Genomic DNA, 14,719 nt, shown 5'->3' with positions numbered 1-14,719 from the left:
GGAATCTCACCGGTAGCTCTGGTGTATGCACTCGTGCGGGCCATTCTCTAACACGAAGGGTTCCACTGCTTATAATAGGTGTTTACCCCTTTTTTCGGCAACAAAACTGACACCTTTATACAAGGGATCATGTTTGCATTAACCACAATACCTGCGGTCAAATGCAAACAAAAAACAGCACTCTGATCATGTGTGCATTGTCCTTGAAATTGATTGGTCCACACCAGAGACAGCTTTTCTTAGAGCCCAGTCTCACATGGTGTTGGACCAGATGACGCCAAAAGGCGCACAACTCAAAGACAACGCACCATCAGAGTAATGCGGGCTCGGGGTAAGCATTTACATCATGACGCCTCCTTTGCCAGTAGCAAAATATAATAATAGGTTTTTACCCTTTTTTCTGGCAACAAAACTGACACCGTTATACAAGGTTCCACTGCTTTGCGAGGGATCTGAAAGGATGCTTCCTCTCATGACACGACGACACCGATAGCACAATCTGGATAAAACTGGCAGTAAACAACAACAGAAAACACCAACAAAACAACAGCAGAACCCAAGGTGACACCAAAAACTCTCAGGTTTCCCCGCAACTGCACGCCCCAACGCCCCTTGACCCCTCTGGCTCGGGCTGCTTGCAAGTGCGATCGCTGAGCGGAGAGCGCCCTCCCGGGCACGACAACATCCATCCGCTTACGCTCCGAGCCGCGCGCCCAAAGGCAGCGCCGTACAACCCGGGCCGTGTCACGACGGGTTCGGTTCTCTTCGTTTTTTTCTTTTATTGAACAAAGAGCCCCGGGGTAGAGAGCACGAGCGGTAAAGGGGAGAGAGGCGGGGTACAGATGTTCCGCGGACGACAAGCCCGAGGCCGGTTGATGGCTCACGGGGCAGGAGAAAGGGACGGTGGGTTGGGTTCGCTGCCCAACTCACGTAAGGGGGGGGTGGGGGAGGCAAGGAGCTGAACAGCATTGTCACGACGAAACCCACGGCGGTTCGGGGACAATCGTCTCCGCCGAGCTTCCTTCTCCCGCAGGAGCAGCAAAGGCAAAACAAAACGAAAATTGTCACTCGTTGGAAAAACTGCAGCCGCCGCGCAAGCAAGTGCCAACGTCCCCCCCCCACGGCGTTCCACCGCCTACGGTCCGTGCTGAAGCACATATTAGCAGCTGGATATAAGCACACTGCATTTAATTTCAGTTCTGGCATAAGAAAGACATCCTTGACATTGTACCGGTTATGGAAAGGAGGCAAATGGCAACTTCTGTTAAGAGCACACTTTGGATGTTAAGCACAGCTGCCCTTGGGGGGCTATGGGCCTGTGCCTAAACTGTAATTATTGACATGTTTAATTAGCGCAGTGTATATCGGTCGCCCTATTTCCAGAGCAGCTTTGAAAACAATGTAATAATCAAGACGAATAGATTTTTCCAGTATTTTTTTTCACGGGGCTCTTTTGAAACCGCACTATAGCTAGCGGTAGTAGTTGCAAATAATCATAAAATACGACGGGTGCCACTCCCAAACACCACACTCCCCCGCGCTGATGTGGCGTGGGCGAGTGGGGGGGGGGTGGGGGTGCCGATGTTTGGCACTACGATGACCAAATCGCGGTGATGTCTTCCCACCTTGAATTCTAAACGCGGCGAGAAACGCCCGTGGTGGAGGAGCGACGCGCCGTCTCCGCCGCAAGGCGACTCGCCGTTGTCCGGCTGCCAACGGGGTCCGCTCAAAAGAGGAAACGTCGTGCCGGATGCGTTAAATGAAATGAGACCGGGGAGGCATTTCGTTGTGGAGACGCAGCGACGACAACAACAACAACAGCCAAATCAAGCAAAGTGAATCGACGCGGCAACGGAAATGCGGCCGCTACAACCTCATTGCTAAAAGGAGTGACGTCAGTCCTGACACAAGGTGATCAATTCAACGTAGCAGCCTGGCCAGCACGTCCAAGAATAGGCGTCCAGAACATTCATTCTCGTCGTTACGGCCTTTGCCTTTGACAATATTTAATAATAACTTACAGCCCTTTGCCAATCTACTGTTGGATGAAGGCCTCTTGCACACTGTGTCGGTCGTGGTGGAGCATACTTCACCACGATGCTCAGTCCAATAACTGCTGCGTTACCTGTGGCTAGGAATCTAACTTAGTTTGCCAGGTTCATTATGTACTGCGCTCAATGTGTTGTGCATGCATGAGCCTGGCTGTGCGTGTATTTGCGCATGTGTGTGTATGCAATGTACAGTACGGGGGCTTCCATATTCACACGGTAGGGTGATCCAAATAAAAGTGCGTACTCAATGGAATGCTAGGTGTAAGTCTTTGTGTGTGCGTGCACGCTTGCAGTGTGGGGTGCAAAGTGAAGCTTTTGTGCGTTGCGCTATGAATCCCGCAACCCGTGTTCAATTCCCGTTCACAGCCAACACTGGTGAGGATTATCTGAATCAGTCCCGGGCCTCCCCTAGGTCAACTCAGCCTCAAATGAGTACCTGGTGCGGTGTGTAAACATCGCCACTAGGGGGACAAAGACGCACGGGCGTGATGCCGGCCACCTCGCGTGCCGTGCGGGCCTTCATTAGATGCTCGCTAAAGGCACTTGCCCCAACAGCCTGCTAAGGCTATACGGGGGATCTTTGTCTTTGCAGTGAAGCACGGGGTTCGCGCACTCTCCCAGGTTCACACAATACGGTGATTCAAACAAACGCATGCTTAACGTACCACGTGCACTCTTGGGCCCGTGTGTGTGTGTGTGTCCGCGCGCGCGAGTATTTACGTTTGTCAGCGTGTCTTTGCGTGCCCGTGCGTTTGCCGTCTGCCACGTGCTGCTTCCGTCGTCCTCCTGTGTTCGTACGCGAGGGTGGTTCGAATAAAGGTGTGCATGAGCTTGTGTGCGCATGAGCTTGTGTGTGCATGAGCTTGTGTGTGCATGAGCTTGTGTGCGCGCGCGTGCGCGTGTGTGTTTTCGCGAGTGTTTGTGCGTTCTGCGTTCTGTGCGCATGGGTGGAACTTTCACAGTTATCCACACTTCCCACACGCACATCCCCCCCTCCCTCGGCCGTATCAGTTATCACTCTTCCCAGCATGGGAGCGGTTCCATGTGGGCAAAAAAAAAACTCAAACCTAAAGGAGCGAGGGGGGGGGGATCTGGAAAAATGCAAAACCGTGGTAAGCTAGAGATGAGCGTAACAGGGCTGCTCACCCCAGCGCTCGCACGCTCTCAGAGGTCACGCTACAGGACAACTGCCGCCGCTCCCCTTCCGAAGAGCCCCTTGCACAAACCGACGACGCGCAGAGACGTTCTCCGGAATACGATGCGTTTGCAGTTTCCCTGTTGAGCAACGGGGGGGGTGGGGGGGGAACAATTTTGATACTTGGCACTCAATGCTTCCGCTTTTCTCTTGGAGGGCAGAACCGTTCGAGGCGCTCCGAATATTCCCCCGTCCTGCCCTTCACGCTGCACTCGGTGCGGTTGGCAGTCCTCGCTACCCTCCACGTCCAACCTCTACTAAAGGAGTGGCACAAAACTGCAGAGCAGTCCCCCCCCCCCCCCCCACCGCTGCCCCCAAGGCCACAACGCCTGGGTAATCTTTCAAATGGTTTCCTGTCCCCATTGAATTATGCTGTGTAAAAAAGAAGCTTGAAACGCTTTGCTTAAAAAAAAAATTCCCAATTATTATTTAATAACGGCCGTCAGCACCGTTAACGTGGCGGAGCGTGGCTAATCTTCTAATCTTGTTACTAATGGACACTTGTCTTCAACGATACCCACAAACACACAAGAGCAGCATTCAACATTAATTGCCGCCAATGCCTGCGTCAAGACGGGGATCACCCGGACGTTTCACCGCAAGTGCAGGACGCATCGTAATTTCACACCCGCTCGATAAAATACACAAATACCAAACGGGGGGGGGGGGCAGGTAACTATTTTCTTTTTGTCAATCAGATTAGGCAGAACCAACCACATGAGTGAAAATTAAAATGACGGAAGAAAAAGCACCGTCGCGAAGAGACTCCGGGGACACGTCTCACCTTCTGATCAATGCCGGGGACAACGGTCGCCGCTAGGGCCGGCGACGAGCTGCCGTCAGCCCGTGCGACAAACGCCGCCCGACAACCGCAACGGGGGCAGCGCCAGCAGCAGCAGCAGCAGCGCCAGCAGCAGCAGCAGAGACTGAACACGGAGCAGCGCGAGTCCGGGGGACTTTAAGAATCACACGCTCTAAGCAGCTAATGACGAGGAGGAGCGTACCAAGTGGACAGCCCCACAGTGGGGACGCGGTGAGCCAACCCTAGCGGTTACTCGTGAGAATCAAAAACTTCCTTCTCGACCTTCGACCGCAGCCCGTCTCTCCTCCTGCTACTCCTCCGCCCAACGCAGACTGGACAATGCAGCGGTTTACCGGGACAGGTGCTCGCACCTGCGCGAACGTACCCACGCGAAGGAGGCTCTCGATATAATTCTTTGAAGGTCTGCTTACCGCCGCGACGGCGACGTTCGGATTTGTTCCAGCTGTCACAGCTGCTGACAGCAGGGGGGGGGGGGGGGGAGCTAAACGCTACGCTGCACAGATTCGGCATCTCATCCGCAAGCGGCAATTAGCGATGTGCCTCGGCAGCCCCATTATTGCAATTACCTCCAGCGTGTGAGCGGCAAACGGCGTGGATCTCGCTCGCTCGCTCTCGTGCCTTGCGTGCAAACGCGAGCTCCGAAAACACCGGCTCCCCATAGAGCATGCCCTGAGCGGTTGCCCCTTCTAGTGGCGGCGCGTTGGACTTGCAGAGTGCGTTACCGCAAAGCCCGATTAAATGCCGTGCGTTAAGACACTCGGGATGCTGCCTTTGCGGAACCATTAGCACGATGCACTTGCAAATCTAGAGGTCGGCAGTTTGATTCCATCTCCTGCCGCGGCAGTTGAAACAGGTCCGGAGTCTTTTTTTTATCCCCTCCCCCCGGCTCTGTCAACGAAGCAGTATGAATAGGTTACTCGGCAGTTAGTCGATCGGAAGGTCGCGTGCGATGGGGTGAAGTGTGGGAACTTCCCATCTCATACGAGACGCCTGGCCAGCGTGAGTATGTTATGCCGATTCGCAGGGGAATTCTCCCAAGCTCTCTCGAGCGGAAGGCACAACGGTTCGCAGCAAGCACGCGGAGAGCGTTATGAATATTGCGTACGAGAGCTGCCGAATTAATATTTGATCGCGCGGAGCTTGTTAGTTCGGTGGAGCAAAACGGTCACAAATTATTACTTCAGCAATTTGTTACGGAGGTTGCTGTTGGGCCGCCACTGCGGAACGGAACCATCGGGCACTTCCACCACCTACCGCCCCCCACCCCCCCCCGCTGGGCTCATTATCAATGGGCGAAACAACGCAAAAAGGGGTTTTACAAAGTGGTGAAAATAGTCGACCCATCCTAGCCAAGAATTAAAACGCTCGGGGGCCCTGTAAGAAGACCCAACACCTTTTGACCAAACAGCGGGGGCCATTCGAGACGGTGAACCCAGGCATTGCAAATCTTTGACAGCACCACTCACTAAAAAAGACATGTTGTTGTTCACAGACAACAAGTTGATTCATGGGGAAGTGATGGATGACAAGAGATGCCCCCCGCCCCTCCTCGTCTCTCGAGAGCATTGCGACTGCAGCGAAAATGTAATTTTACAAAAAATCCATTCATAATTCAAATGCCTCACGGAGTGGGTTGGCCAGGTGGTTCAGAGGTCAGAGCAGCGAGAACCCTGGCTTTTAATCTGGGAGAGTTGCGTGTGATTGATCCGGCCTTCTCAAGTGTGCCGAGTTATTTGTCTCAGGCCGGTCAACCAATGAATGAACAAAAATAAACTGGCACATGAAGTTTTGTCTTGCACTCACATTTGGCTACAATTTCGGCTCTGAAAAACGTTGATTATACTGTCATGTGGCAGTGCCACCGCAGAGTACGGGATATGATAAAGTGCATTCCCAATTGTGTAAAGGATAGAGGTTTTCTTTACTACAAAGAAGTCGAGTGAAAAATCTCTTCTGCGGCTATTATTATACAGAGGCACCCTCCAACTTTCAAATTAATCCTTCTTCTTCTCCTCGCGATGCGATGCCGAGAGCACAATCTGAAAACAATTAAAATAAAGACAAAATCAAACGATCTACGAGTAAAGTGACCCGACGTGTGGCGGCTGAGAGCACCGAGCGGTGAATGGCCACTCCATCACTTGGACACTCCACCGGGATGCATGGCGAGCTGGCAGCCCCCTCTCTCTTCACCACCCACTGCTACGTTACCCCGCTGTTCAGGTAGCCAAGCTAGTCAGGTAGCCCCAACTGTTCAGGTAATCCCACTATTCAGGTAGCCCCAACTGTTTAGGTAACCCTGCTAGTTAGGTAGGTTCACTAGTCAGATAACCCCCACTAGTCAGACAGCCCCGCTGTTTAGGGAGCCCCCTGAGTCCTTCAGAATTTCTGTGCGTGTGGGAAGAGACCAATGTGTGTCCGGAGAAGGCCCACACATAAACGAGAACATGAAAACCCTGCAGACAAACACGTCAGAGGACACCTTTCTGCGCTGACTCGCGCAAACACCTCAACGCCCTGCAGGTAAGACTTAGCCCCTGCATTAGACCCACGTGCCAACACACCTGGACGGCTGCTTCGGATCCAAGGAAAGCCATTTTCCAAACGTGTGGATTGAATTAAAATATTTTGTGGGGGACCAGGAGCAGTTCTGTTCCTCTTATAAGCCAGGCGACGTGCCCAGCTCTTTGTAAGTATACACTCCCGTCCGCATGCTCCTTGTTTGGTTTTGCATAACAAGAAGCGTTTTATTGGCCACGATGCCCCCCGCCCTTCAAACGCTCCGGCGAACGAATCCACAATCCACGCATCGTGCGTCCCTCACAATACACGTCAGCGTGAACTTTCAGTTCCGTATTTTTTTTTACTTTCTCGGCGATTCATCAACGTTTCGGATCGACAGACACCAGTATGGATCCTTGCGGTCACGAAAGCTTCAAATCTAGAACCAGTCACACTTCTTATGTATTTTAAAAGTGCAAGTGCACCGCGCAAACGGACTGGGCTCCTCAAATGTGCTGTGCAATCCAGACAGATCTCCAAAATTGGGCGGACGCCAACAGATGATGCCAAAGCCTTGCGCAATTGCGAGCCACGGTATGTGTGTAGAACTTCTTTCGCACCGTACATAGCCAACCGAGCTAATCGGGAGGTGCGGGAACAGACATTCTTACAGTCTGCTCCTTTATCATTCATGGGACAAAAACTCTACCACAGTCGGTGTTTATTTGGCCGCCTGGGTTCATGGTTCGTTTCTTGGGGGGGGGGGGGGGGTTCTCTCTCGATTTCACCCATCTGGCGAGCGCCACTACCCCCAGGGGGCAGCTGGGTATTATTCTTAAAGCTACGGTTACGCTTGCGCAGAGCCTACACCGAGAAAAGAAAACCACGCAGCATCATGCCCAAAAAGCAGACAATCCACAGGCGAGGCTCGCAAACGCTGAGCGAGGGAAGCAGGGAACGCTGCGGCGCGCGAATCGCACGTGCGGAGCGTTGCCTCGCACGCTGTGCCCCGTGTTTAATGTGCAGCGCGTGTCGTAGTGTGTGTGTGTGCGCGCACGTGGGCAGGGAGCTGTCGCAGCGGTTAGCGCGCCGCGCTACGAACCCGGCGTCTCGAGTTCGCTTTCCCGCTCGCGGTCGACACGCGATGACGATTACCTGAACCGGTCTTGTGCCTTCCCCTAGGTCGACTCAGCCTCCAATGAGTGCCTGGTGCGACGTGCAAACGCTTCCACGAAGAGACTAAGGCGGCCCCGGGCGTGGTGCTGGCCACCCACCGCGTGCCGTGCCGGCCTTCATAAAGCGCTCGCGAAAAGCACTTGCCCCAACGGTCTGTTTAGGCTATAGTATCTTTGTCTTTGTGTGCACGCGTGCGCCCGTTTTTTCGCCCCCAGTGAGCGTCGCGCTGATCGAGCGCGGTACGCCATTGCACACGTCGCCAGTGTTGAGAGGGGATTGTATAAGCGTGCCAGTACGCACAGAAAAAACACACATTGCGTAATGGCATCGTTGCGGATTTTAAACACAAAGTATTCCAGGGCAGATGACGTTTAGTCAAATACTGTACAAAGTATGGGACATATATAATCATAGCATGTTTTTTTTGTTTGCATGTTCACCACCAAGTACGTGTGGTTAATGCAGACAGGATTCCTTGAAAAAGCATTCTGTTTTAACAGCTGTTATATTGCCAGAAAGGGTAAAACCTATTGTTATACCGTGCAATGTATCGCAGTGCGTATAAAACGCACATTCTATCCTATTCGATCGCAGTTGTTCTTTTGTTGTACACCACGCTGTCAATTCACTGCTGGATGAAGGTCTCCCCATGCCATGTCAATAAATGGGGGATTGTTTGACTATACTTCACCACGTTGGTCAGTGCGGGTTGGTGAAGGCGGGTGTTGTCTCGGGGCGCGGGTCCGGGTATCGCCCCTCAAGAGTGATGTCGTACCGTCATTTTCCTTCTCCCCGACTTTAACCACTGTGCGTCCCGTGTGTACAGCTGTGCGTTTAGCGCGCGCACTTGCCCCAACAATCTGTCAACGGCCACACGGGGGACCTTTATCTCTGTGCGGAGGTGGGTGGGGCTCATCAAAAGAATCGTGCACTGCAAAGGCTTTGCAGGCAGCGCTCACTTACAGGAGGGCGGGTGAGCCCTGGGATGGAATCCAATTAATTATGCACGTGTCTACGTGCACAAAATGTACGCGGAATAATGCACTGCGACATTGCGGTCTATTGTGAGCCTTAAATAAAATTTACGTCAACTCGTGGGCAAGGGTCATAGAGATTTTCCCCGACGGATTTCACCCCCCACCTCCCCACCGCCGTCGGTGACGCAGTCCAGTGGCAGCGCGTTCGCCGCTTGTTGCAGAAGTTCAAATCCGGAGGGCCGCCCTGGCTGGTGCCGCGGTAGTTTGTATTAACCGCAAGATAACTGCGCGCCGTCTGCTTCCCAGTGGACGTTACAGATGCCCTGAAGTAATTCGAATTGGGGTCGGCCATCGTGTGCCGGAGTTGAGGTCCAAATTTGGCAAATGATATCGCACATTTTGACGAAATTGTGGATGACACATGGCCACATCGCCCCTGACTGTCAAACTGTTGCAGACCGTGTCTGTGACACGTACGAACGTCTGCAGAACTTCTTTCCCACGGTACGTCGCGAACCATGCTAATTGGAGGTGCGGTAGACAGTGCCTTGCCTATAGCCTTGCGCTATGAGAATGGGGCGAGTACCAAATGTACTAAACAATTAATATTCTTTGACAAGTCCACTGCTGGACGACGGCCTCACCACATCAGCTCTCTCAGGTTGGTTGCTGGACCATGCTTCAACACGCCGGTTCCAGTGCGGGTCATCAAGTGTGGCTTGGAATCAAATTCAGGTCGCTGGGGTCATAACCAACGCATCACCGCTGCAGTTCTAGCCCTGCAATAGGAATAAGGAATTTTCCGCGACTGGCTCAGGGTTGTATATGTTTGTATATATGAGCACCGCCGACGCACTCATTGAGGTGGCAGAGCTGCTTGCAGCTCTCTCTTCAACTTTCGGGAACAGTTCAAAGCCAGTCCAAGAACGTGCAATACTTGACTTGGATGTAGAGTGAATGCAGCAGCCCCAACTTCCACAGCGGGGTCTTTGCTACATCCGTCCAATTTATTGATTTTAAAACCAGCCGCCGGGGGGAACTCGGGCCGAGATAACCACATCAGCAAATGGGGTGGACAGGCACAGGTCCAGATGCATTCGTCCTTGGCTTATGTGCAAGGTGGACCGACTGCTCAATGCCACCACGAGCGTTTTTCCTCAATTGACGAAACGGTACAATCTGGAGTTATCATTAGCACCTCCATTAGCACGGTTGGCTACGTACTGTGCAAAAGAAGTTCAACATACATTTATCATCATCACCACCAACACCAGACATGACATATCCCGCTGCTGGCTAAAGGCCTCCCCCTTGTGATGTTGCCAATGATCGTGAACCCACGATCCATCCCGCTTCTGCATACGAGCTGATCTTATCGCTCCATCTCCCCGCGGTGGTTGCGATTCTCAGGAGCGTTCGCTTCTTTGGCCCCCACTAGGTCGCCAGTCTCGTCCATTGGACATCATCCCTAGGCCCAAGCCCACTCCTCTAAAGTCAAATTGAGGTCTCAAATTTTATGTTATTTACCGATGCACAGGTTCCTCATTGTCTCTCAAGTCTCATTCCAAGCGTGGACTTCCCTCCACGCTTCTTGAACACACACACAGCGTTCTTTATATAATTGTTCGTCAGCATCCATGTTTCTGATCCACACGTCACAGTAGGTAATTTTCAACGATTGAAAAACCTGTCCTCTCATAGGAACATTGGCGTATTGCGTATCATAATTCACATTTTCAAAAGCAATTCACCCTGCTCTCACTCACCTCTTGATTTTATCGTCTTGATTCTGGCCCCCCTTTAATAACCGGCCTCAGGTGAACACACTTTGACGTGCTGTTAAGTGGAGTCCCTATATTTCACCTTATCTCAGGATGACGTGCAGCTATGGGGGACGTGCACCTACGGGAGACGTGCACATTGAGGGCAAAACTGGGTCAAACGAGGTTTTGTCTTCTTCAGAGAGACGGGGTGAAAAAAAAAGACAACGGTATAACACGCGAAAGAAGGGGAAGAATATATTTGGGCCTAGGATGTGCACAGGGTAAATACGTCCGCAGTGTTGAACAGCCGCGGGGCATGACAAAAGACCCGTGACAACACCGGCCACGCAGACTCACCGCTTGGGACGTCGCCCCTCCATCTGGCGGCCTACCAAGACAGGCTCCATCCACAGCATCGTCTCCACAGCCGCCAGCCCCTGCCGCCGACACATACACACACACAGCTTGTGGGCAAAGCTGGTGCCAGGGTGCGCTCTGCCAAGCGAGCGATCCATGCGGGCATCCAAGAGCAGGGTTGCCACCTGTCCTGATTTTTCCAGGACAGTTCGCTTTTTGAGACAGTCACTGTCCTGGGAAATCTGTACAAGTCTCGGTTTTTGTTCGTTGCATAATGATACGCCACCCGGATTTATAAGATGCACCTCAAACGCATGCCCGGTGTCGATAAAGTGACACGAATGTTGGTCACAAACCTACCACAACCATGTGCTTAAAACCACATGGGAAAACAGTGCAGCTCTTCAATACCGCGATATTATTCGTCTCACGATGTTTCCAGCAAGGTTTGTAGTTCGATCAGTAGCAATGCTATACGAGGGGCAGCACTTGCTCACATGGACGGCCACGTGGTTATCACGCCACAGGCTCCAGTGCTCTTCCGTGATGTGTGGAATTACGCGTGACATAGCGTGACAACCGATTCAGGGCTAAGTGCACTTTCCCACTGCTAGCGTAACCCTATGCTCCCACAGAGCTGTGTCGAGAGTATGAATGGCGAGCGAAGGAAATGACGATAGGTGAGAGAGACGTGACGCTGAAAGCGCGCCCGAACGACAACTTGCAATAATTATTCGTGCCCTCCCTCCCGCTAATCCCATCTCCCACTCTACGGAGGCGCATGCAGGAGTATTGAGAGCTCGGATCTGCGACATATAAAAGAGATTTTGTTTCATGAAGTCAGCCCTGTCATAATTGCTGCCAAATATCCCTCGTATAAAATTAACAGACTGTAGGGTCAAGTGCTATTAGCGAGCACCTATGAAGGTCGGGACGGTACATGAGGGGGTGGGTGGCCAGGACCACACCCGACCCCCTTTGTCTCCCCAGTGGCGATGTTTACTCATCGCACCAGGTACTCATTTGAGGCCGAGTCGACCTAGGGAAGGCCCAGGACCGGTTCAGATAATCGTCACTGGCATCGGCCGTGAGCGGGAATCGAACCCGGGTCGCCGGATTCGTAACGCGGCGCGCTAACCGCTACACTCCCTACATAATCGCTGCGTACATGCACACACGCACGACTGGTCTGCGTGCTGCCAATGAAAATCCAAGAGAATAAATCCCGCACAATGAAGCAACCCTTGTGTGTGTTTCTTTGCACCCGACACATGCACAATGAAGAGCGGTGGGACATCTGCAGCGCGCGGGGCAATAAGCGGGGGTTATTCGGCACCAAAGGAGCTACTGCGCTGGCCAACACCACAGCACATGCGGCGTTTCAGTCACAGCGTCGCCCCCAACCCCCTGCCTGCGTCTCCGCTAATCCCGACGGGGACACAGCTGCTCCGGGGGAATCTGGATCACTGTTCAAATTATTGCAAGTGCCTCGATTTGAGCGTGGCTCTATTGAGAAGCCCTTCCAAGGCGTCACAATGTAATGGAGCCGTCGCTCTCCGGCACAAAAAGCATCCAACGCAGCATTACTCCGCATTTTTGTAACAAAATTTTTTTAGCTGTTGTGGTGCTCGGGCGAAAGTGTTTTTTTGTTTATTGAAAACTCCGCTGGCAAGACTGTGCCAAAGACGTTGGTGGCCAAAAGCTTAAGTAAGATAGCAGGTGCACACATGGCTTGAGGCAACATTAAAACGCTGGGTACAAACCATTAGACTTAAACAGAGAATGGGCTTGACGACGACATCGCAAGAGATTGGCGCCGGAAAGATGTCGCCACCACTTGAGCATACTGACAACAGGACGGAGGGAAGTGGAAACAAATGACGGAGTGTGCGGTGGACACCTACGGGCCTATCTGGCCATGGATCGTGATGATGATGTTGACGATGACACACCATTGGGAAATTCCCCAAATATACAAAGCCCACAATAATTTTCGCAAATTGTAAACACGTTGAGAAATATGGAGTGTGCCAGACTGAAATGACATCTCTTGAGTGATTCCATTGGCCCCCGGGACGACGAGGATGTACACAGGGATATATATTTTTTTAAATCGTGACCTTTCATCAACTCGCACTGCCCAGAGTGGTGCAGTGTGGTCAAACAACACCCATGACCGACATTGGCGTGGTAAAGCCCTCATCGAGCGGTGGATTGATAAGATATATAAATTACGATTTAAAATTATTATTCATGAACACTGAAAATGCGTACAACGTAGCTGTGCGGCCCTTTTGTCAATCCACTGCTGGATAAGGACCTCCCCACGACGCACGGATCACGGGGGTTATTTGACCACCACGCTCATCAGTACGGTTTAGTGAAGGCAGGGGGAGGGAGCACATATGTGGAAGCAAAGAGGAACAGCACTGCCCATTACATACACCTCACAGCCCTATGGCAACCTGTTTGCGCCTGGTGGGTCATGCATACAAGCGCTATCCGGGTTCAGCACTGCTTAGCCTCCGTGAGCTGACGAGATAAGTGCATTTTGGGTGATATGGGCACGGGCAAATTCAGGCCACCTAAAATGCGGCGTGACATTATGGGTCAAAAAGAGGCATGGCCCATCGATCAATGTCCAACGCATATGCTGGAACATATGGTCACTGAAAAAGGAGGGTGGTTCTAGGAGCTTCAACCGGTGAACAAATGTACATGTGATTGAATCAAAACTGCATTGATTTCCCCTGACATTAATCGGGCATCGAATTATACACACACACGTCTAGAGTTATGTGACAGCCACAGCCAAGATCAAAGGTGAAAGTCAAGAATGATGCCTAATGCACTTTTCAAGCCGCCATTCTATTGGCCGCGCGGCCCAAAAATCTGCATCGATCGCTCACCCGAGCGCGGGCCAATCACAGATAGGAAGGAAATAAACGAGACATCCGGGATTGCAGACCCCGGTTAGAATCTACACTCCTCGGATCCGGCACCAGAGAAGCATTAAGAGGATCCTCTGCGACACATTCGCCGCCACACACAACAGCATCATTAACTCGAGCCACTGCCTCAAAACAAAGTCGGCCTCTTTATGAAAAGGAGGTGCGGGGCAAGGCTGCTTACGCACGCGCTTGACCCCGGACTGTAACGAAGATGTGCAGGGCGCTGGAGCGCATCTGTGATCGTTCGAGGAGAGACGCTGTCTTACCGTCGACTGCAGAAGGGCTTGCATCACCCTTGGCCTGAACTTCAATTTTACTGTAGAACTGAAATAGGGAAGCGAACACAAAAGAAAGAAGCCACAAGACAATTTTACCTTTTATCACATTTACAATAGCCCAGACATTAAAACAAAATCAATAAAATCTAACGGTGCCGGGACTCAGCCAGTATGGTCATTTGCGAATCCAGGAAAAAAAGTATAAACTTTGTGGCATTATCAGAGCACTTTATCTTCAGAAGCAATGGGTAAGTATAGCTTTTCATGACGCTTTGTCAATACAGAAGGACAAAGCTTTGACAAAAGTTGAGTTTTGCGACAAGGCATTATTGGCAGCCCTGAAAACGCTACTATCATTGAGGACCATTATGCTGGCATTGCGCGCCAGTGTAACCCCTTGCAAGCACAGCTCTCCAAAAAGCCCGATGATGGCAAATCGTTTTGGCCTTTGTGCATTATGTAGAACACAATCAGCGGTTCCAATGGTCGTCTCGTCTTGGGTCACCGTCGAAATTAATTTGAGCAAATGTGACTGACTGGCAGCAGCAGTAATACGGAGGAGATGGGCAACTGTGGACAACGGTTTTTGTGTGTTATATGAAATGTATGGTTTTCTGGTCTCTCGCCATTTGCATATTTGGAAAAG

The 14,719-nt window shown here is 51.8% G+C and overlaps 1 protein-coding gene across 3 annotated transcripts in view; it reads right to left on the bottom strand.

Annotated features, from left to right (window-relative positions):
• The window catches only part of LOC116953328 (rho guanine nucleotide exchange factor TIAM1-like), a 136,586-nt gene that overhangs the window by 37,430 nt on the left and 84,437 nt on the right, over nucleotides 1-14,719 (bottom strand). For all 3 annotated transcript variants that reach the window (XM_032973426.2, XM_032973428.2, XM_032973425.2), the window contains exons 13-14: nucleotides 14,062-14,119; nucleotides 10,845-10,924 (exon numbers count right to left, since the gene is read on the bottom strand). In XM_032973426.2, coding sequence (XP_032829317.2) covers nucleotides 10,845-10,924; nucleotides 14,062-14,119 — 138 coding nt within the window. The remainder of the gene's footprint in view (nucleotides 1-10,844; nucleotides 10,925-14,061; nucleotides 14,120-14,719) is intronic.

The sequence above is a fragment of the Petromyzon marinus genome, chromosome 51 (assembly GCF_048934315.1).
Source record: "Petromyzon marinus isolate PM22_M1 ecotype Great Lakes invasive population chromosome 51, UKy_Petmar_22M1.pri1.0, whole genome shotgun sequence".
Taxonomy (NCBI): Eukaryota; Metazoa; Chordata; class Hyperoartia; order Petromyzontiformes; family Petromyzontidae; genus Petromyzon; species Petromyzon marinus.
The sequence above is the reverse complement of the archived record's forward strand: the minus strand, read 5'-3'. Positions and strand labels throughout refer to the sequence as shown.